Genomic DNA, 24,928 nt, shown 5'->3' with positions numbered 1-24,928 from the left:
TAAGGTAGGAATGGTATGTTTGCTTTTAAAAAAGAGATGATTATAGGGGCCACTGGGTGGCTCAGTTGGTTAAGTGTCTGACTCTTGATTTTGGCCCACGTCTTGATCTCAGGGCTGTGAGACTGAGCCCTGAGTCAGGCTCCACGCTGGGCATGGAGCCTGCTTAAAGAGTCTCTTTCTGTCCCTCCCCACTCTTCTCTTTAATAAAAAAAAAAGAGATGATTATAGAGTAACGAGACTTATTTTCTCCTGGGGTTTATAAACTGCTTCTCAAGACATGATTCTCAATTAGGGATTCCCAAAACTTTTTGTATAATGACAATATCTTTGGAATGGATATTTAGTGTATTTTTTTATTATGTTATGTTAATCACCATACATTACATCATTAGTTTTTGATGTAGTGTTCCATGATTCATTGTTAGCATATAACACCCAGTGCTCTGTGCAGTAATGCCCTCTTTAATACCCACCCCAGGCTAACCCATCCCCCCACCCCCCTCCCCTCTAAAACTCTGTTTGTTTCTCAGAGTCCATAGTCTCTCATGGTTCATCTCTCCCTCCGATTTCCACCCCCTTCATTTTTCCCTTTCTGCTATCTTCTTCTTCTTCTTCTTTTTTTTTTTTAACATATAATGTATTATTTGTTTCAGAGGTACAGGTCTGTGATTCAACAGTCTTACACAATTCACAGTGCTCACAATAGCACATTTAGTGTATTTTTAAGTGGTCAAAACTAATTTGTTTAAACTGCATTGTACTATGTATGTTTAAGAATTAGCCTTATTATTTTACTGCCACACCTTATAAGGTGTTATATGCAAATATGCTCATTGTTATGGTTATTTAAAAAACAGAAGTTCTGTAATCATTTTTATGGAAACCTGTGTAAACATTATTTAAGTTATGCACATTATTTTTTAATAACATAAAATACATTTTAGTATGGATTGGCCTTTATAAAACTATATTTGGAAACATCTTGTTAGATAAGTGAGATTTAATAATCAATAATAACTGTGTAATAAAGACAGATAAATCATTTTTAGAAACTAAATATACTAGCATTTTAAAAGTTAATATATTGCTATTGAGATTAAAGTTAAATAATTTTTAGTGAAGCTAAAAAATATGACAAACAGCATCTATCATATTTATTAATTCATTCTACAAATACTTATTGAACATTCACTCTGTGCCAGGAACTCTGATAAGGCACTAGAGTTGCAGTAGCAATTTAGTCATACATAGACCCTGCCTGTATAATGGTCTCTATGTGCTTTAATAAGGAAAATAAATAGTGCTGTGGGAATACATAAGAGAGGCTCATGAATGCTTCTGAGAGGAAGTGGTGCCTATGCTGAGTCTAGAAGAGATTAATAAAAGCTTTTCCATGTCAGGGTAAAAGGAATAGTGGTGAAGAGTGGTTTAAGACAGAGGAAATTATAGAGAGATGATGTTGGCTTGAAAATAGGATTGTGGCAAAAAATATAATATATTTTTGATAAAGGTATTCTGATTACAAAGAAGAGGCTGGGTTTGGTCAGTTATTAAATTTTTGTCTATAAGCATTTCTTGAAATGACCTGCTTTATTAATCAGTTTGGGGTACCATAACAAAATACCTAGACTGGCTGGGTTAAAAAACAGAAATGTATTATCTTGTAGTTCTGGAGGCCAGGAAGTTTAGGATCAAGGTGCTGGCTGATTTGGTTCTGGGTGAAGGCTCTCTTCCTGGCTTGCAGATGGCCACCTTCTTGCTGTGCTCTCACATGGTGGAAAGAGAGAGCTCTCGTGTCTCTTCCTCTTTTTATATCCACCAATCCCATTGGATTAAGATTATGACCCTTATGACCTCATTTAACCCTGGTTACCTCCTGAAAGCTCTATCCTCAAAATAATGATATTGGTGATTAAGACTGCAACACATGAATTTTAAGAAAAGAGACACAATTCAGTTCATGGCACCCTGTCTTTATATTTGAAATAATTAGGTCATTCTCAAAAACCCACAAAACATTATAATGCAGTAATATAATCTTGGAAGATTATCTCAATATATAAAAGAACTTTTTAGCAATTGGTTTTTTTTTAGATATTCATTAGTCTGAAAATATGATGATTATTATTTTGTTTTGGAAGATGGAGGTGTAAAGTAAAAATAGATGGTAGACTGGTACTTTTTTCTCAATAGAAATGTCTTATTGCTGTTTTTAACACAGTTCATTAATATGCATCTTTATATATTTCCCAATATTTTTATGCCATCTTCTCTTATTTTAAACATACTTTGCTGGTTTTCAGGATCTTTTGGCTGTTGGCTATGGGCACTTTGGATTTAAAGAGCAAAAAAGAGGATTGGCTTGCTGCTGGTCAATAAAGAATCCTATGGTAACCAAATAGGAACAAACCCATTTTTATTCAATTAAATATTGACATAATTCTCATAAAGTACCTAGTTTTATGTGATAATTAAAGTCAAAAAAGTGACCAAGGAAGACTTTATTTTCTCTGGTTTAAATCTGTAAGAATTAAAATTTGTTTTTGTTGATGTGTAGGGTAAATTCATTTAATAAATATTTATTGAGCATTTACTATGTGTTGTTAGATCTGATGATCCAGAATTGAACCATTATTTTTTATCAAAATGAAGAATAAATTTGCAAATGAGAGTCCTTTGAAAATTATGTTTCATTTAATACTGGGCTGTTTCTTAACGTATGAATAAATCATCGCCTTATAAGATAGATTTCTGCTCTCCTGAATACATGAAATAGATGAATATGACCATGTTATTAGCATGAATTTTTCAAGAATAAGAATCAATCGTGTTTTTTGTCAAACAGTTGTAGTCAATATGTTACTTTGCAGCTTTACATTAGTTTTAATTAATAACTGAAATGTGAAGTAGAAAACTTAAAAAAAGGGTCAGAGGGGGAAAAAATGATTAGAGCTTTTATAAATAGCCCCAGTCTATTAGGAAGCTGGGTTTATATAGAGTAAAAGAAAGGAAGGAAGAAGCAATTTTAAACATGTGGAAGGACTGATATAAGATCCATAATCAGTAAGTTACCTTCTTTTCCACATAGATTATTAGAAGCAGGAAAGGAGTTAGATTAGACTTTAAACAAAACAAAACAATAAAACTCTTCACAAAGTTGAGGAAAAGACTACCTTAGAGAGTTTTTTTCGAGCTTCTTCTATCCACTGTTTTGAAATGTCTAGATAATCCAAGCATCTGACACAGATGCTGGAAGATAGGAACATTGCTAGCTAATTTGTTTGGAGCCCATTATTTGTTTCTTAATGAAGGTGATCTATGATGATCATACAAATCCTGCTGAAAGATTAACAAAATATGATACTTATTGGAGAAGGCCATGCTGTATTTCTTAAAATTATTGCACTCTGAGGATGCACCAAAGTAAAGGAAATGACTAATTGACCTTTTGTTCTCATCTATACTAGAAGTTAGGAGGAGAAGAGTAACTGAATGTAGACTAGCTCTTACGTTTCCCCTGTCACCAGACAATCCACCATTCAGCCACCATTATACTCTTTTATGGCCTGCAAAACCAGTTTAAAATGTAATACAATTTTTTTATTCAGTGGCCAGAACGCATTTATCAGAGTCCATATGGAGTGACTGCTGTGGATTTCTCAATTGGAGCACCTAATCTTTTAGCAGTTGGCTATCACAATGGCACCATTGCCATTTATAATGTGCAGAGCAACAGCAATGTTCCGGTTCTGGATAGTAGGTGAGAATCCAAGAATTAGGTAAATATATAATATGTGCTTTTTTAGGGAAAAGTAAAAATTTAATGTTTTTAGTTTTGAGTGAAAGTTTATGTTGTTACTGAGAGTGATACCATTATTTTTTCAGACATTTAAAAATTCCTCATATTTTCTCTCTAGCTGGAATGTTCTTATTCTAAAATCTGCATGTTCTCTGTCCACCTCACCAACCTTCCTTGACAGTTTATGCTTATTCTTTTAAAAAAATTTTTTAAATTTCCCCAGCTTTATTGAGGTATAATTGACAAATAAAAATTGTATACATTTAGGTCACACAATGTGATTTTTTAAGGGGTACAATGTAATTATTTAATATATGTATACATTGTGGAATGTTTACTACAATCAAATTGATTAATACATCTGTCACCTCACATGGTTACCTTTTTGTGTATGTGGTGAGAACAGTTAAGATCTACTCTCTTAGCAAATTTCCCAAGTATATAGCACAGTATTATTAACTATGATCATCATACTGTATATTATATCTCTAGAACTTATTCATCTTGTAACTGAAAGTTTGTACCCTTTATTACTTTGGTGTCACCCCTGCCACATAACCTTCCCATTCCATTCTTCTGTGCATTTGTATTAGTTATCATAGCAGTTATTATACTGTATATATATTGTTTACATATATATCTTCCTGAAGAGCTGTAAGCAATTTGAAGTCAAGGATTAAGTCTTATTTTTGTATCCCTGGCCTGTCACATAATATCAGGCATGTAGTAGGATTATAGTAAGTATTTGATTAAAAATAAATGAATGAATGAGTAAGTGTATTGAGAAAATAAAAAAGTGAAAAGTGAAAAATATTGAATATGTTAGGTTTTTGTAATAGATCAGATACCACTGGGGCAAAAATGAAGTAGTATATTTATATTAGTGTTTGAATAAACTTAGCTAGAGCTGAAAATAGGCATAAAGCAGGGTCCTTAAGCTTAACTTGGAAATTATTTGCATGGTTTTATAAGCATGGGCCTTTGTGCTTGTTTCTGGGAAGATGGTCTATAACTTTTACCAAATAATCAAAACTATATGATTTTTAAAAGAGTCAGAACTATTGCTTTGGAAGATTTGCATAAAAAAAATCAAGGGAGTCAGTACTATGAACAGAGCAACCCATTATTCTGATAGGAAAGCAGTCAGTAATCTGAGAAGCGATTTTAATTCTTCAGAAAAATGTTAAATCTGGCCATATCGAGACCCAAGCCAATGGGCAAACCTGAAACATAGAAAGAAAGGTGAGGTAATTGTTTATTTAAATAAGACTTAAATAATTTATTCATTTAAGCTATGAAAAAAATCCTTATAAAGGTAAAGATACTTATACTCAATGTGTCCAAAATAAATTTACATAACTTATCTAGGAAAAAGTAAATGAATAGAGTAAGGAAAATATATTCTGAAAAGAAAGAAAATATTTTCTTTTGTATTTCTGTTATGGCAGTTAATATAATTAAAGGCAGTGAAATTTTCCTTTTGTAAGAAATGAGAAAAACAAAAAATACATGACAAAATGATTATTTTCCCCATTTTTTGAAATACTTAAAGTAAAAGTCCAATTTTGAATAATAAAGGCATCATTCTATAAGTAGGTCACAGTGCTCCAGGGAGCTGTCCTTATGACTGAGACTCATGTCCTTTTAAAAATTATGACAATGATTCTATATTTAGTGCTTTTCCCCATTTTAGTGAATCACCTCAAAAACATTTGGCACCTGTATGGCAACTACAATGGATAGAACAAGATCGAGGGACAACAGGTGATGACAAAAGAGAAATACTCGTTTCTGTATCAGCAGATGGAAGAATCTCCAAATGGGTTATACGGAAAGGACTAGACTGTCATGGTAAAAAGAATATATACATGCATATATATTTAGCAATCAATTATCTTTCTCTTGTTATGTGTTGCCTTAAGGTTTCTAGTGAGTCATGTGTAAGAGGTGGCCAATTTTGGTTTAGCTACATAAGAAAAAAAACTGGGCTTTGTCATTGTTTTTCTAAGCATCTTGTTCTGGTATTTGCTAATTTTAACCTAATCACATGCAAAAGATGGCAGAAATCATACTCTTCTTTGTATGGGACACACATTATATATACAATACTCTTTCATGTGGTAAATAAGATACATTTTTTTTCTTTAAATAAAGATTTGATGCGTTTGAGGCGAACTACTGCGAGCAGCAGCAAAAAGGGAGGGGAAAAGGAAAAAAAAGGTGAAGCTCTGATATCTCGACAGGCTCCTGGAATGTGTTTTGCTTTTCATCCTAAGGTAAATTATCTCAATCCATTATGTACTATTGCATATAACAACTTCCAGTAATTGAAGTGTATTAAGATATAAAGCAAGGCAAAGTTTTAGCATGTTAATAAATATTGTGCCTTGTAAGTAAAAATAAAACAAATATAGACATAGTTGCCAAACTAAGGTAGAGCGGCCCCTTCTAGTTGGCTGTACCATGTCTTTATCTGCTTTCTGGAGGAAAGGTCTGTATTTCTGAGGAACTGTGGAAGGATTCTCTTTACAACTTCATGTTTAACTTGAATGCCCCTCCTTGCTCCTCTTGGGTGTTCTGCTACTTTGTCATATTGATAGAAACCAAATCTACTACACAGTCCTCTGTGTCAATATGAGTGGTAACTCTCATGATTCTGAGGATCAGGAAGACCAGTTAAGTTCATGCTTATCAAGACCAGAATCAAATCAAAGCACAATTAGTGAAGTTCTACTTTTTCTCATTCTTTTTATCTGGAAGTTCTTTGGAGTCAGTAAATTCAGCAACTATGACAGACATCTAAGGAAACATATCCTATGTGTTTTCTGTTATATGTAACATGACCATCTTTTTAGTGACACCATCATCCACCTAATTATGCAAACCAAAACTTGAGCTCCTACTCTATTCTACCCTATCATCCAAATGATATTTAAGTCTTATTTTCCTACTCTTTTCAGTCCAAGCCTACTCATTGCTAATGCAGTTCAAGCCTTTATTATGTTTCACTTTTACCACTGTAGTTGTATTCTTAACTGCTTTCATTCTCAAGTTCTTGTAATTCACATTTCACCTGGACTCTAGAACAGTGGTTCTCAATGTTGGCAGGGAGGGGCATTTCTCATCACGAGGGTACATTTCACAATGTCTTGAGATAGTTTTGGTTGTTTCAGCTCTAAGAGGTGGGACATGGGAAGGAATGCAAAGACCAGGGATGCTGCTAAACATCCTACAATGCACAAGACGAGTACTGTCTTCCTCTGCACAGAAGAAGGAGAAGGAAAAAAGGAAAGGGAAGGTGAAGGAGAAGAGGAAGGAGAAAGAGAAGGGGAAGAAAAAAGAAGGAGATGGGGAAGAAGAAGAAGGAGGAGACAGATAACGATAATAATATTTATTATTATTAGTAGTAGTAGTAGTATTATTAGGTGACCCAAAATATCAATGGTGTTGGATTGAGAAATCCTTTTCTGGTGTCTGGTGTCCTAGAAATGTCCTTGGTGTAAAGAATTTGAGATAATGTAGTTTGTAAATAGTTTTACTTCTTCCTTTCTTATCTGGTTACCTTTTATTTATTTTTCTTTCCTGATTATAGTGGCTTGAACTTCCAGCACAATGATGAATAGAAGTGGTGAAAACATCCCTCTCTTGTTTCTGATCTTAGGGAGAAAGTATTCAGTCCTTTTCCTATTAAGTATGATGTAAGCTGTGGTTTTTTTGTAGATGCAGTCACGTTGAAGAGATCCCATTACATTACCATTTGTTGAGACTTTTATCAGGGATGGATGTTAGGTTTTTGTCAAATACTTTTTCTACATCAGTGGAGATGATTATATGGTTTTTCTTTCTAAGTTTGTTAACATGATGAATTACATGAATTTTTAAATTTTTGTTTCTGAAATAAATCCCATTTGATCATGATTTATACTTTTAATCTACTGTTGGGTTTGGTATGCTAAAATTTTGTTTAAGATTTTTCATCTTTGTTTGTAAGGGGTATTCATCCATAGTTTTCTCTTCTGGTAATGTCTTTGTCTGGTTTTGGTATTAGGATAATCCTGTAGAATTAGTTGAAAAGTGTTCCCTTTTTACTTTTTTGAAAGAATTTACATACAATTAACATTATTTATTCATTACATGTTTGATGGAATTAATAAACCATCTGGACCTAGAGTTTTTTTGGGGGGGAGGATTTTTAACTTTCAACTAGAAATTAAAATTTTTAATCGATATAGGGTTATTATTATATTATTATCTATTTCTTCTTGAGTGAACTTTGGTAATTTGTGTCTTTCAAGGAATTTATTTCATCTAAGTTATTAAATTTAGTGGCATAGTAATATTTCCTTAGTATCCTTTAATAGTTATAAAATATGTAGTGCTATCACTTCTTTAATTCCTACTATTAGTAATTTGTGTCTTGTCTCTTCTTTCTCTTTTTTTTAGTCTGGTTAGAAATTTATCAATGTTATTGATCTCAAAGAACCAGCTTTTGATTTCTCTGTCACTATTGGTTTTCTGTTTTCTATATAATGGATTTCTAATTTGATCTTTTATTTTCATTCTTCTACTTCGGTTTTATTTGCTCTTCTTTTTCTGGCTTCTTAAAGTGGAAGCTGGGATCATTGATTTGTGACTTTTCTTCTTTTATGATAGAGGCATTTGTGTTATAATTTTTCTCTAAATACTGCTTTGGCAGCATCCCACAAACTCTAATATGTTGTATTTTCATTTTCGTTCTATTCAGAATACTTTCTAATTTCTCCTTTGATTTCTTTTTTGATGGGTGGATTATTGAGAAGCATGCTATTTAGTTTTTAAATATTTGGTACTTTTCCAAGGATCTTTCTGTTATTGATTTCTAATTCAATTCCATCATTATCAGAGAATGAACTTTTTATACTGAATCCTTTTGAATTTATTGAGATTTGTTTTAAAGTCCAGAATGTGATATTTACATGTAAATTTCACTATGCACTTCAGAAAAATATATATTCTGCTGCTGTTGGGTAGAATGTTCTATGAATGACAATCAGGTTAGAGTGGTTGAAAGTGTTGTTCGAGTTGACCATACCCTTGCTGATTTTCTTCCATCAATTATTAAGAGAGAGGTACTGAAGTCTCTGGCCATAACTGTGGATTTGTTTATTTTTTCCTTGTAATTCTATCAGTTTTTAGCTTGATGCTTTGTTTTAGATATATAAATGTGTAGGATTGTTATGTTCTGTTGATTAATCAACTTTCTTATCATTGTAAAGTGGCCTTGTTTATAACCGGTAATATTACTTACTCTGAAATCAACTTAATCTGATATTAATGTAGGCACCCCGCTTTCTTTTAACTAGTGTTAGCATGATATATCTTTTTTTAAATTAAGTTTTTATTTAAATTCCTGTTAATGTACAGTGTGATATTAGTTTCAGGTGTAGAATTTAGTGATTCAGCACTTACATACAACACCTGGTGTTCATCACAACTAGTGCCTTCCTTAATACCCATCAACTATTTAACCCATCCACCTACCCATCTCCCCTCTGGTAACTATCAGTTTGCTTTCTATAGTTAAGAGTCTATTTCTTGGTCTTCCTCTCATTCCCCGCCAAACCCCCTTGCCATGTTTGTTTGTTTTGTTTCCTAAATCATTTTCCATCCTTTTACATTTAACCTGCGTATGTCTCTATATTTAAAGTACATTTCTTGTTGGTCGCTTATAGTTGGGTCTTGCTTTTTTATCTAATCTTACAATGTCTGCCTTTATAATTGTGATGTTTAGACCATTTACATTTAGTTTGATTTTGATATGGTTTGGTTTGAGTCTATCATTTTGCTTCACTACTTTATTGGTGATGGTGGAGGATGGTGGTATAACATGTCTGGCTTCCTTGCCTGGAGGTAGGACTCTGAAGGGCTATCTCAACTTCAGAACTTCTTGGAGTTTGGGCTGAGCCCTCTGTTGCAACTGCATCATAGTTCAACTTAAATCTCTGCCCATTTCTGTTCCTTTCAAAGAGATTGTTCCTAAGAGAACTCCCTAATAAATCTCTAGAATGGAAATCTCAGATTTTATAGACTGACACAAACAACTCTAGACAGTGACCTTGATCTCTAGAGAAAGATAACCTACATATAAATGGTGTTGGAATAATCATTACATCAATAATCATATAACAATGGAATTAGATACCTACCCCATCATACACAAAAAACTTCTAGAAGAAGATGTAGGAAAACATTTCTATTACCTCAAAATATGAAAAATTTCTTAAACAAAGCACAAAAAAATGCTAATATATAAAAAAGTTATAAGACCAGCTACATTAAAAGGAGAACTTCTGTTTATCAAAAGACACCAAAGAGGGGTGCCTGGGTGGCTCAGTCGTTAAGCGTCTGCCTTCGGCTCAGGTCATGATGCCAGGGTCCTGAGATCAAGCCCCACTTTGGGCTCCCTGCTCAGTGGGGAGCCTGCTTCTCCCTCTCCCACTCCCCCTGCTTGTGTTCCCTCTCTTGCTAGCTCTCTCTCTCTCTGTCAAATACTAAGAAAGTAAAAAGGTAAACCGTACACTTGGAGAAGATATTTGCAACATTTATAATAGACAAGCATATGTAATAGAATATATAATATAGATATATAAAGATAATATATAGTCATATATAGAATATATAAAGAACTTCTTTATAAATGAATATAAAAAATATTATGAGTAAAACAGTTAAGAGACATGAACAGAAGAGGAAATAAAATGGCCAGTAAACATAAAAATGTGCTCAACCTTATTAATATTCATAAAAATGGGACCTAAAACCATTAGGTATAATTTTATACCTCATACAATGGCAAAATTTAAGATTTCTAATGTAACCCAACTGTTGATGAGAATGTGGATCAAAGGGAACTTCTATATACTGCTGAATATAAATTGGTAATACTAGTTTGGGGAAAAAATATACTTTATTGTGTTATTTAAAACTACCTATATTCCAGGGCGCCTGGGTGGCTCAGATGGTTAAGCGTCTGCCTTCGGCTCAGGTCATGATCCCAGGATCCTGGGATCGAGTCCCGCATCAGGCTCCCTGCTCCTTGGGAGCCTGCTTCTCCCTCTGCCTCTCTCTCTCTTTCTCTCTCTGTCTCTCATGAATGAATGAATGAATGAATGAATGAATGAATAAATAAATAAATAAAAATAAATAAGATTAAAAAAAAAAACTACTTATATTCCATGATCTAGTAGTTGCATTCTTAAGTACTGGTACATGCTAGAGCAGTGTGTCTCAAATTTTAATGTGCATACAAATTACTTGGGAATCTTGTTAAAATGCAGATTCTGATTCAGTAGGTCTGGGGTAGGGCCTGAGATTTTGCATCTCTAAAATGTTTCCAGGTGATACTGACTTTACATAGCCAGGACATAAAGTCTGACTTTCAGAACTTTTGACTATGACTTCAGTGTAGGAAATACACTTAAAATCTCTATTTAGTGCATACATTTAGTGTTAAAAACCCATTTATTTCAATCTTTCATTCCAAGCCAGAGTCATTTCTTCAGCATTATATACATAAATACTGTTAAGTCATCTCTCTTCTCTTTGACTAGTTCTAATGAAAAGAACACTTACTATTCCCCTGGATTCCATTATTAGTTCCATTATTAGGTAACTTTAAATATTGGAAATTTTCTTCCTCATTTTAAGCCAGTGCTTGTCCATTTAATTTCTAGATAAGATCTAAGTTCTTCCCTCTATTCCAGCAAAGAACAAATCTGTATTTTCTTTGCATAGTAGTCCTTCAGATAGTTTAATTATTATAAAATCATAACAGAAAGCAAAAGACAACAAAAAACCATGATCAAGATAGAATTTCTAGTTTGGGTTCTAGAATTGATTTTAATAGCTCTTGAGGGATCTCATTTTCTATTTAGCACATTTACTAATGTGTAACAAGCCAATACATTTTAATTTTTTGTGTTGTAGGATACAAATATCTATTTGGCTGGCACTGAAGAAGGTCATATTCACAAATGCTCTTGTTCGTATAATGAACAATACCTTGATACCTACAGAGGACATAAGGTTAGTTTAATTATAGTAGGTATGGAAAATTTATCTTTTAATATTTCTGAAAAAAATATTTAATACTGTGTTTAAACACAGTACTTTTAACATGCAATAGATTTATAACTTCAGAGTTAACATTACCAGCTTGAATTAAGTGCTTTCTTGTATGGAAACATCAATAACATGTGGGGCATCTTATTTGGCTTCTAGATAGTTTTTTGTTTTTTTTTTTGAGAGAGAGAGAGAGAGAGAGAATGCATATATGCGATCTGGAGGGTTGGGAGGGGCAGACGGAGAGGGAGTGAGAGAATCTTAAGCAGGCTCCACGCTCAGCATGGAGCCCCACACAGGCCTCAATCTCATGACCATGAGATCATGACCTGAGCTGAAGTCAGGAGTCGGATATTTAATTGACTGAGCCACCAGGCACCCCTGGCTTTTAGATATTCTTGATTTCTTCTTGCAAGTTGTGGAAGTTACAATTTTCATTTGTTTCTAAGAGACTTTGCTTATGATAACATGCTGATCCCAAAGTAAAAATGTGTCTGGCATATACTTATTTTCTGTATTCTTTGTGATTGTTTCATCTATGTTTTCTTCATTTTCTCCCTCATTTTTAAAAAATAATCCTTATACTTTTAAAGTAATTAAGTATAGCATGTATTGATATTTAGTTAGTATTGTAACAGCTGTATTTTTATGTTTCCATATGGCATAATTTAGGGAAGATCCTATTTATGACCTTACTCTCAGCTAAAATAATATACAATAATGCATGGTGCATAAATCTTCTAGAAAGCTTAGCATTTTTAATTTGTTGGTCAGGTTTAAAAATATAAGATGTTCAATATTATTTATCTATGTATTTTAATTTATTTTTCTAATTCTAGGGCCCAGTGTATAAAATAGCATGGAATCCATTTTGTCATGATGTGTTCTTAAGCTGTTCTGCAGATTGGGGTGTTATTATATGGCAACAGGAGAACACCACACCATTTTTGAGCTTTTATCCAACCACTTATGTTGTTTATGATGTTGCCTGGTCTCCAAAATCCTCCTATATATTTGCAGCTGCAAATGAGAGCAGAGTGGAGATTTGGGACCTTCATGTCAGCACGTAAGTGTTAATGTTTTTCTTGGTGATACTTCTCATAGAAGCAGTTTAAACTAAATGATACCTGATAGATTTGGTATTGGTTAGAGGGAATTGTAGTTACTTTAAAACAAGTAATAGTTTACGCTGTGAGAGTCCTCTACGAGTAAAAGATATATGCCAGGATGCTATATTCATTTTAGTTACTTAGACCATATGTGTTTTTAAAAATATTTAAATGAAAATAGGTCATCTTATCCATCTCAAACTTTTACAGGCTGATATGAGTTATCATAGCTACCTTGAATTTTCATTGCCTAATTTATAGAAGAATGCAGAGAGGCATTTGTTTGTTTTTAACTGAAGATTTTCTGCAATAAGATAAAGGGAACAAAATAATTATTTTTTACAATATTTACGTATTCTCTTACCTTGTTTTAAAACATATTCAAAAGGCCATGCACATATTTTTATTTTTATTTTTTTAAGAATCTCTCTTTTTAAAGATTTATTTATTTATTTATTTGAGAGAGAGAGAGAGAGAGAGAGTGAGTGAGAGAGAGAGCACAAGCAGCGTGAAGGGCAGAGGGAGAACCAGACTCTCCGCTGAGCAAGGAACTTCGATGCAGGCCTGATCCCAGGACTCCGGGATCATGACCTGAGCCAAAGGCAGATGCTTAATCAACTGAACCACCCAGGCGCCCAGGGCCATGCATTTAATTAAAATTTTTAATTTAAGGTTTTACACCAAAGTTATTAGAGTGTCCTCTAGACTCATCTTTCATTTTAAAATGGAAATTTGTATAGTACAGGAATAAAGTGTTTAATGATTTTACTTCTTCAGTTGGAAAATACTGTAGATTTTTATGCTAGTTACTAGCAGAAGAATCAGGGAAATACATTCTTGCTTAAAATAAGTGACAGAAAATTCAATGGGTTTATTTTTAATGGCATTTTTTCCCCTAGAAGTTAATAATTTAGTAACTCTAAAATTTTGTCATGGCTTATACTATAAAACAGTTTGATCCCCAAACCAAGGATTATATCACAAAGCAATTTATATTTGAGTATGAGATGACTAATGTATAAAATGATTATTTAACTCATCCCACTTGTGATTTTAATTTTCTTGGTAGAACTGTGGTTCTCAGGACATTTCTTCAGAAGTATGCAAGTCACTGCTTCTGTTGTTTTGTGGGGCATCAGTAGATTGCTCTGGACGATGGGGAATAGAAAAAGTTCTTGTTCAAAGTATTCTTTTATGTTCCAGAGGTTCATTTGGATCAAAATATCCTTCTATTAAAAGGCATTACTACTTAAGAAGTTGTATTAGTCAGGGTTCTCCAGAGACACAGAAGCAATAAAAAGAGAGAAAGAGATTTATTTTAAGGAATTGGCTCACATGACTGTGAGGCCTGGCAAGTGCCAAGTCTGTGCTACAGGCTGGCTGGCTAGAATTTCCATCAGAAGTCCATGCTGCAGTCAGGAGTCTAAAGGCAGATTGGAGGCAGTTTTATTCCACTTCAGGGACCTCAGTCTTTTCTCTTAAGGTCTTCATCGAATTGAATAAGGTTTGCCAACATTATGGAGGGTAAGTGTAAGCTGCTTTATTCAAATTCTACTGTTCTAAATGTCAATTCATCTAAACAAAGCACCCTCACAGCAAAGTGTAGAGGGGTGTTGTCCAAACAACTGAGTACCATAGCCCAGCCAAGTTAATACATAAAGTTAACCAGCACAGGAGCTTAAACTTGTGAGTGCACATCTTAATTGTGAACTTCTTGAGTTTATTTATTTGAAATTAGTTCACTGAAGAAATGAAAGTTTGATTGATTATGGAGTTGAGAAGCCGTTATTTTGATTTTGGAAACTTAAGAAGCTTATTTTGTTTTGTTTTTGTCACATGAAATCACAGAAAATATCTGAATTTTCTTAATCTGTATAGAAAAAGAATGTAATAACAACAACTGAATTTACAAAGAAAGTGTTTTATTACAGTTTGGATCCTCTCATTGTGAATGTTGCTAACCCTGGAATCAAGTTCACAACTGTTCTCTTTGCCAAACAAACAGATTGCCTTCTAGTGGGTGACAGTGATGGACAGGTTGCTGTGTATGAACTAAGAAATATGCCCTCTCCTTTGGATTCTGGCCGGGTAAGATTCAAAAGTCAAAAGTTTATGTTATTCTATGTGATTTTATGCAATTTTGTATCATACAAGGAGTTTACATTTCTTAAATATCTTAAGTGTAGTGCAATAGGAAGAACGTAAGTCTCAAGAGTTGCTACCTACTAAGCATGGTGTCTATTAGGCTTATTTTCTTCGACCCTTGTGTTTTTACTCTGTAAAGTGAAAACAATAATGTTGTAGCATAATAATTATAAATGTTATGTGGGATAACTTTAAGTTGTGCCTAGTATACTGTTGGGATTTAATAATTGTTGAATATAGCTGAAGAAGTTTACTGCAAATATTCAAAGACTTTTACAAGAAATGATAATATTTTAGATATTATCCAATGTTCCCGAAATATGCATTTGTTTTTTTGTTTCTGTAGTGTTATCCTGTTCCCTTACTCTGATCTTCAAATATGAAAACTTTGTTGTAAAACTTTGACAAGCCATCAGTATCACTAGATGCCCATTATTTTTAAGATAGCTTTTCAACTTTTCGGTTTTTAAAATTTTTATTTTATCTTTTAAAGATTTATTTATTTATTTGAGAGAGAGAGCATAGCCTCTTTGCAGAGCAATTCAATAAAAGTGAAAATTCAAATACCATACAAGCCAATGATACCACAGAGAATGTCTTGCACACGTGTATTAGGAGACATGTATGAGGCAGTAATGTGAGGTTTTTTTCCTTTCGTTTTTTTCCTTTGTCTTTAATATTTCTTTTGGACATGGAGATGATTACTCAGTCTACTTTTGCTTAAAATGTTCACATTCAAATATTTTATAAAATTTTTAGAATCTTAGTTCATCTTAAGCTCTTACATTTAGATAATATATTTTATTATTCTGTTTATAAGTCCAGCAAATTTTAATACATACTTTTAATAAACTTTTGCAACAATTAAGTTCCTTTAAATCCTTTAAGTTTAATTTATAAATTTAATATAGATTTTTAAGTACTTCAATTGTCTTATGGGCAAGCAAATCTGATACTTAAGGAATTCTTATTAATTTAATAAATTTTAAATGTTGAATATGCATCCATGTTCATCAAGGATATTGGTCTGTAATTCTCCTTTTTGATGGGGTCTTTGTCTGGTTTGGGGATCAAGGTAATGGCGGTCTCATAAAACAAGTTTGGAAGTTTTCTGGGTGATAGACATTGGGGAGGGTATGTGCTATGGTGAGCATTGTGAATTGTGTAAGACTGTTGGATCACAGACCTGTACCTCTGAAACAAATAATACATTATATGTTAAAAAGAAGAAGAAGATAGCAGGAAGGGAAAAATGAAGGGGGGGAATCGGAGGGGGAGACGAACCATGAGAGACTATGGACTCTGAGAAACAAACTGAGGGTTCTAGAGGGGAGGGGTGTGGGGAGATGGGTTAGCCTGGTGATGGGTATTAAAGAGGGCACGTACTGAATGGAGCACTGGGTGTTATATGCAAACAATGAATCATGGAACACTATATCAAAAACTAATGATGTAATGTATGGTGATTAACATAACATAATAAAAAAAGATAAAATTAAAAATAAATAAATAAATGTTGAATATGATGAATCTTAAATTTTCTTAAATGTGCCAGTGCTTTTTACAAATTAATAATATTTCAATCTACAATCACAAGTCTAAGTCAATTACCCAATTACACATTTAAATTAGAATCACAAATTTATTTGTGAGACAATCTAATAATGGCAAATTCTCTTATAAATAATGAATATTTAAAATGCCAAATATATACAAGTTCCTTAATACAAAGAATATTAAAATTATCTGCTTGATTTGCTGCATATTTTCTATATACAATTATTATTCTTCTCAGGGTAAAAATAGGTTTTCCCAATTAAGAAACAAATGAAGTATTCCAAATAGTTTTGGAGAGTATTTTCTTAACTGGCTGACATGCATATTGACTGTGGACATTTAAGGAGATTTTCCTAACTACCTTAAAGTTTTTATTTAAATTCCAGTTAGTTAACATACAGTGTAATATTAGTTTCAGGTATAGAATTTAGTGATTCAACACTTCCATACATGACCCGGTGCTCATCACAAATACATGCCTTAATCCCCATCACCCATTTAAACCATCACCCCCACCCACCTCCCTTCTAGTAACCATTGTTTTCTATAATTAAGAGTCTGTTTCTTGGATTGCCTCTCTCTCTCTCTTTTTCCCTATGCTCATTTGTTTTGTTTCTTAAATTTCACACAAGTGAAATCATATGGTATTTGTCTTTCTCTGACTGACTTACTTCGCTTAGCATAATAATCTCTACCTCCATCCATATCGTTGCAAATGGCAAGATTTCATTCTTTTTAATGCAAACTGGTGCAACTCTGGAAAACAGTATGGAGGCTCCTCAAAAAGTTAAATATAGAAGTACCCTACGATCTGGCAGTTGCACTACTAGATGTATCCCAAAGAATACAGAAACACTAATTCAAAGGAATACATGCACCCAGAGGTTTATAGGAGCATTATCTACAACAGCCAAATTATGGAAACAGCCCTAATGTCCATCGACTGTTGGATGGATAAACATGTGTTATATATATACATTAGAAACATCTTTTATTTTGAGCAGTATGCTCTGAAAGCAGAAGGCTAAGCTGAGAGTCTGAACATTTTTGACAAATAGTGTGTGTGTGTATGTGTGTTGTATGTATGTTAATGATTTTAATACTGGTAAGCAAAATTTCCTTGTAACAAATATGTTCCATACATTAACAATAAATACAGTTTCCTAATACAAATATGTTTTTCATGCTTTTGGTCATTATATTTTAAAGGTTCAGAGTTATTTTTCAGGGAGATTCAACAAAAACCTATTAATCAGGTTTTGTATTACTTACAGCCAAACACAAGTTTACCTGATACAACTCTGAACTTTTCAGAGAAGAATTATAATCAAATAGTAATTTGAAGTTTTAAAGTAATTAATGTCAAACCATTATTTCCTATCAAGGTATCTTATCAAGTAACATTGTGTCCTATAATTTCTCCATTAATTTTAACCAAGGGTGAATCAAAATTTTGGAAGGCTTATGTTTTCATTCTATAGGAAAGATGTACACCAAATTTATAATAAAGGCTGCCTCTGGGAAGGGAAAGATGAGGGAAGAATAGGATTAAGGATGGGTACAAAGGGAACTTTCACAGGAATATTGGTTTTACAAAGGCCAAGTACCAGATAACACATGCACCAGGTGTGCAGATCAGGGTCCATTGGTGGAAACCCACTGAGGTATATCAGGGACCATGGTATAGGTATAGGACCATGACTCCCTCTTGTTTCTACATTGCCCATCATCCTCTGTGGCCTCGCACTGCTGGGGAAGAACTTTGATCCTTGGGTTGTGGATGTTTTAAGCAAAATGATTTCTGAAACTCTGGCACCTCCCTGATGTGTTCAAGGACCAGAATATTTTTGTGATATGACATAGTAGAACACTCCTGTCCTACCAACTCAGGGTTTGTGGCTAGGGGTAACAACAGCCTGATGCCTGGCATGATCAGGAGTATAGGGTCCAAGCTTTGCAGTGATAACTTTGTGATGTAGCTGGTTGTCAGCAGGATTTACCACCACATTAGCATTATTGTTTGTTGAAGTACCACCTCCTCTTCTGGTGGGTTGTGATTGGTTGCTGGGTCTAAGTCTTGAATTGAACAGAATTATAGTTTAAATACTTGGCAGAAGCTAATTTCAATGGGGGCATTGCACAAAGCAACTTTTTTCTCTGGAGGTAGCCTGTGGAGAATCACTCCTGGATACTATTTCTGTTCTTATGTTTCAGTATATAAATGTTTGCCCTCTTTTTCTCTGTAGTTTGGGTATTTACATAAAGACAGTTCATTCATTCAACAGATATCTACAGAGTATGTACTACGTGACAGGATCTGTTTTAGGTGCTAAGGATACAATAGTGAACAGATTACAGTAGTGAACTGTGTTAGTCCAAGTGAGAGACTGAACTAGAAAGAGATGGGTTTGAGGAGAAGCTTGGCAACTGATTTTGTGTCAAGACTTGAAGGATGGGGAATGTCATCCTTAGTAGAGGCTAAAAGGCAGAACTGACTTATGTAGTACCATCTCAGGTGTTTATAACTCTTTAGAGTTTGTAAAACACTTTTACGTATTTTAGTTCATTCAACTCTTATAATAATTTTTAGAAGTGGTTGTTAATATTTCTATTATACATTCAAGGAAACTAAGATTCCCAGATATCAGTGATTTTCTTAAGATCACCTTCACTGTGTAGTAGAGAAAACTCTGGTCTTCTGCTTCCGATTCCATCTTTTCACAATATCTTTCTTAAAAACTCATCTTCCGTCTTTGGTTTCATCCTCTTACAAATTATTATTTTACCACTTTGGTACAAAGATCATTATTATTAAATTAACTATAAAATATTGAAATTCAGATATTTAACTCTCTCTAAATCAAGCACTGTAGGTCAGGAAAGAGTTTAAGATACCATTAATATCACAAGCTGTTTTACAGATGAGAAAACTGAGGTTTAGATAATAAGGCTAAACAGGAGCTGTCAAAATGATCCCTTAACAACATCCAAATGGCCAAGAGACATATGAAAAAGTGTTCAACATCACTCAGCATCAGGGAAATACAAATCAAAACCTCAACGAGATACCACCTCACACCAGTCAGAATGGCTAAAATTAACAAGTCAGGAAACAACAGATGTTAGCGAGGATGCGGAGAAAGGGGAACCCTCCTACACTGTTGGTGGGACTACAAGCTGGTGCAGCCACTCTGGAAAACAGTATGGAGGTTCCTCAAAAAGTTGAAAATAGAGCTACTGTACAACCCAGCAATTGCACTACTGGGTATTTATCCCAAAGATACAAATGTAGTGATCTGAAGGGGCACCTGCACCCCAATGTTTATAGCAGCAATGTCTACAATAGCCAAACTATGGAAAGAGCCTAGATGTCCATCAACAGATGAATGGATAAAGAAGATGTAGTATATATATACAATGGAATATTATGCAGTCATCAAGAAACCCCCAAAATCTTGCCGTTTGCAATGATGTGGATGGAACTAGAGGGTATTATGCTAAGTGAAATAAGTCAATCAGAGAAAGACAAGTATCATATGATCTCACTGATATGAGGAATTTGAGAAACAAGACAGAGGATCATAGGGGAAGGGAGGAAAAAATGAAACAAGATAAAACCAGAGAGGGAGACAAACCATAAGAGACTCTTAATCTCAGGAAAACAAACAGGGTTGCTGGAGTGGTGGGAGGTGGGAGGGATGCGGTGGCTGGGTGATGGACATTGGGGAGGGTATGTGCTATGGTGAGCGCTGTGTATTGTGTAAGACTGATGAGTCACAGACCTGTACCTCTGAAACAAGTAATACATTATATGTTAAAAAAAAAAAAAAAAGATGGTAGGAAGGGAAAAATGAAGGTGGGAAATCGGAGGGGGAGACGAACCATGAGAGACAATGGACTCTGAGAAACAACCTGAGGGTTTTAGAGGGGAGGGGGGTGGGGGATGGGTTAGCCCAGTGATGGGTATTAAGGAGGGCACATATTGCATGGAGCACTGGGTGTTATACGCAAACAATGAATCATGGAACACTGCATCAAAAACTAATGATGTAATGTATGGTGACTAACATAACATAATAAAATAAAATTCAAAAAATGATCCCTTAACAGAATCCTTATAAAATTGTTTATCAAACTCCATTAAAAGCGTCTTTCATAGGAAAAAGCAGATTTATACTAGGAAGTAACTGTTACTATTTAAATTTACTTTGGTTTGTTTACTTTTTACAATCTTACTGGATGCCCTTTATATGTATCACTAATTTATAAATTTTAAATGGCATTTTAAAGGCAACTTTACCTTTTAATTTATATTTTATTGCATTGTAATTGTTTGATTTTTTCTTTTCAGGGAGATATAATAGATACTTTGCTTGGACCCAAGTCAAACCAACAAGGATAATTCATCATTACTAATATTTTCTCTTGTTGATGTTTAAAGAAAAAGAAAGAGTGTTTAATGTCCAGTCATCCAATTTCTGTGCAGTAAGCTGGGATTTTGATGTTAGAAAATGATATTTGTTGTATAACCTCTATTTTAACTTAACAAATTTAATAAACTTTTATTTCAGAGATATATGATTAGTTTGAGATCTAGGCTAATTATAAGAGTTCTGTTGGGATTTTCTTAATATTTTTAGTCATATTCCAAGTACATATAACTACATATGTGTACTTATAAAATATTCAAATAGGTTAGAAAATTATTATTCCATTAGAAGCAAAGCTTGGAAATTATTAGAATTACTTAGACCAAAAATCTTTACAAGATGAAGTTCCATAGACTTTTAAATCTTCGGCTTTCCAAGATCTATTTTCCAGAGTTTATGAATTACCGCATGTGTTAGTGTTAGGAGAATATTGGATTCTCACACCCAACTTTAAATCAGAATTTTATCCTCTTAGATTTGAGAGCTGAAGTTATGAAACTTTATTAGACTATTTGACAAGCAAAAGACATGACAGAAAATATCAAATTTGCATTGTTTAGCCACCAGGCATCACACTCCCAATTCAGTGAGAAGAGTTAGTCTGGGACACATGGGGGCACCCTCCTCTGCCTGCCCAAAATCTGCTCTGGGTTTTAAGCCCCGACTTAAGTGGGCTCAGAGAGAAAGTATAAAGTCCTCGCTCTATAGTTGGCATCAGGATATTATCTTATGAAGGGTTCTAGAGCTAGCTTGTGGATACAGGAGGAGTGGGAGGTAGCAACTCCCCCAAACAGCTTGCTAACAGCCTATGCCATGCTGTTAGAACAAGTCCTGCGTTTTGTTACCTGAGGCCATAGGACAGTATGGCCTGTTTTGTAAAGCATTCTAAGTGGAGAGGAGAGGAGAAGGCATTTGAAACTCACTAAACTCTCTGGAAAAAGAGTATGTGTAAAACTAAGAGTGGAATCTGTGCAACAGTAGAAACTGCCTTTTATAAGTATCCACTTCTTCACAATCTCCATTTCTTTGGAGCCATCCTTTAAACAAAAGTAAGGTGATTCTCAGGTGGATTGAGAGCTTAGATCAGGTAGTAAGAATTATAGATTTTCTGCTGTTATAAATCATTGTGGTTTATCTCTTTGTCTTTCTGAAAGGTTGGACTTTCCATAACACTCTGTGTAACAAAATAAAAACTTGATTTAATCGAAAAAATGTTTCTTTTTATTATGTATTTTTGACTTTCAAAAATTTTCACATATTCTACTGTCACTGCTCATCAAATCTAAATGAAAAATAAAACTATTTTATTATTCTTAGACCCTGGGCAACTGATCCTGAAGCACTGGACCTATTCCATTTTACCCTTCTCACTCCTGATCTTATAGACTCTCCCATGCTTTTAGATTAGCATCAATTTTTATTTTACGATCTTTCACCTTGGTGTTACAGAAGGAATTATTTTGCTGGCTTTCTGGGCTGGCTTTGGATTCTCACTAGTAAACTCTATTTCCAATAAAATACTTTTAAAAATTTAGGATTTTTTTGGCTGTTTTAGGTTTATAACAAAATCAAAAAAAGGTATAAGAGATTTCCCATATACTCCTTCCCCCACCAATGCATAGCCTCTCCCATTATCAAAAACACTCACCAAAGTGGTACATTTGTTACAATCAATGAGCCTGCATTGACACATCCTAACTACCCAAAGTCCATAGTTTACATAATGGTTCACCCTTAGTGTTGTATATTCTATGGGTTTGGACAAATGTATAATAACCTATATCCAAATTATAGTATTATATAGAGCATTTTCTCTGCCCTAAAAATCCTCTGTGCTCTATTCTTTCCCTCACTCCCCAATCCAGCAATCACAGATCTTTTCCTGTCTCAATGGTCTTATCTTTAACAGAATATCTTATAATTGGAATCATAGTGTATATAGCCTTTTCAGATTGGCTCCTTTCACTTAGTAATATGAATTTAAGGTTCTTCCATGTCTGTTCATAGCTTTATAGCTTATTCCTTTTTATTGCTGAATGATTTTCCATTGTCTGGATATACCACAGTTTATCATTCACTTACCAAAGGACATCTTGGTTGTTTCCAAATTTTAGCAATTATAAATAAAGTTGCTATAAACATCTGTGTGCAGGATTTTGTGTGGGCATAAGTTTTCAACTCCTTTGGTTAATACTGAGAAGCATGATTATTGGATTGTATAGTATGTTGTTTTGCAAAAAGATAAAAACCCCAAATTACCTTCCAAAGTGGCTATACACAATTTTTCATTCCCTCCATCAATGTATGAGAGCTCTATTTTTCCATATCCTTACCTGCTTTGGTATTGTCAGTATTCCAAATTTTGGCTATTCTAATAGATGTGTAGTAGTATCTCATTGTTGTTTTAATATGTTTAATATGCATTTCCCCAATGATAGAATTTTAAGAATTGAATGAGAGTTCTGCTTAGCAGTTAGCCATCTCATTTTACCCTTCAAACACACACACACACACATACACCCCTAATGGACTAATTAGGGGCCTAAAGAGGGAGTAGGGACTGGCCTGACTTTAAACTCCTATTTTGTGCTGGGTATTCTTTGCTTTATTTGGTTATTCTCTACCAGGCATCTTTCATATAGAACTTACATTATTGTTGTCTGTGAGTAAGTTGTTAGCTGCTCTTGCAACTGTTGTAGGGAAGGAATATTATATTCATGATATAACTGTGTATCATAGTGTGTTCATTTGGTTCACCTCTATGTAGTTACATACAATTACAAATGAGAAGTTGGACCCTTAGTATTTGTCATTTTGTCTCAGTAAAAGTCTCCCTAAAAGAAAATGTTGAATTGTACTGTGAATAGATTTAGTAATCAACAACACACTTGTAATAATGTACATGTTAAAGTTCTTTACAGTTGTAGGACACTTTCACATCCATTATCTCATTATATCCTTCAGCAATCCTATGAGACAGATAGGGAAAGTAGTTGTAATATTATTATAATCTCTATTTTCCAGGTAATATAATTAAGGCTTAAATAGGTGATGTAACTTACCAAAGACCATACATCTGGTAACTGGTCAGGCTTAAACTCAAGCCCAAAGCTTTGAGAAGTTCTTAAACATTTTTCACTATTGTGCGGTAAATGGTTAATGTCTATATAGTTTGTTGAGGTCTCATAAACAAAGCACAAGAGTGTATATTCTTCTATAATTAGGCTTTGTCCCCAAATGATAATGCTTGTAATTTAGTTTTTCAGTTTTCTCCTGCCATCAGACCTTGCCACATGTATCCCTTTGGTTAGGAACACTCTCCTTCCCATCCCTCCCTCCCCTTCAACATGTTAACTCTTCACTCCCCCCACTTCAGATCTCAGTTAATATCTCATCTCCTCAAGGGAGCCCTGTCTGAGCTCCCTTCTACAGGACCTGCCCCCCAGCCAGTCTAAATTTACTCCAAGTACCTTAAACAAGAAGGGAAATGTGAAGTTTCTGTGGGGCTGGAAGAGGTGGGGAATGAGGAAAAGAGAGAGTCCTAATGAATCCATAGAGCAGAGAGGACCTATGTCCTGCTTCTAAATAACATTCTTCGGGAAGCAGAAAGGCCTAGGAAGGAACACAGTCAGCCTCAGAAAAACCATTCTCCATGTAATGAGTGATGTGTAGAAGCAGCAAAGACAACTGGAACCAAAAAAGCCAGGCAGCTGAGAATGATTAATGACCTACCAAAAAGCAACAATTTGATGATAGAAGGGCCTTGTCAGAGAGTAAGATGCTAGAAT

General features: G+C 34.1%; 1 protein-coding gene across 4 annotated transcripts in view; it reads left to right on the top strand.

Annotated features, from left to right (window-relative positions):
* DNAI4 (dynein axonemal intermediate chain 4) overlaps window positions 1–22,338 on the top strand; it is a 97,525-nt gene extending 75,187 nt beyond the window's left edge. For 2 of the 4 annotated variants that reach the window (XM_027610542.1, XM_027610536.1), the window contains 8 exons: window positions 2,304–2,390; window positions 3,609–3,760; window positions 5,493–5,650; window positions 5,954–6,075; window positions 11,765–11,863; window positions 12,739–12,965; window positions 14,940–15,096; window positions 21,062–22,338. In XM_027610542.1, coding sequence (XP_027466343.1) covers window positions 2,304–2,390; window positions 3,609–3,760; window positions 5,493–5,650; window positions 5,954–6,075; window positions 11,765–11,863; window positions 12,739–12,965; window positions 14,940–15,096; window positions 21,062–21,112 — 1,053 coding nt within the window. In that variant the 3' untranslated portion in view covers window positions 21,113–22,338. The remainder of the gene's footprint in view (window positions 1–2,303; window positions 2,391–3,608; window positions 3,761–5,492; window positions 5,651–5,953; window positions 6,076–11,764; window positions 11,864–12,738; window positions 12,966–14,939; window positions 15,097–21,061) is intronic. The other 2 variants (XM_027610508.1, XM_027610519.1) reach the window with 2 other exon arrangements.
* Window positions 22,339–24,928: the final 2,590 nt, after the last annotated feature.

This window comes from Zalophus californianus, chromosome 4 (assembly GCF_009762305.2).
Source record: "Zalophus californianus isolate mZalCal1 chromosome 4, mZalCal1.pri.v2, whole genome shotgun sequence".
NCBI classification, from domain to species: domain Eukaryota; kingdom Metazoa; phylum Chordata; class Mammalia; order Carnivora; family Otariidae; genus Zalophus; species Zalophus californianus.
Note: the sequence above shows the minus strand (reverse complement) of the source record. Positions and strands in the feature narration are given on the sequence as shown.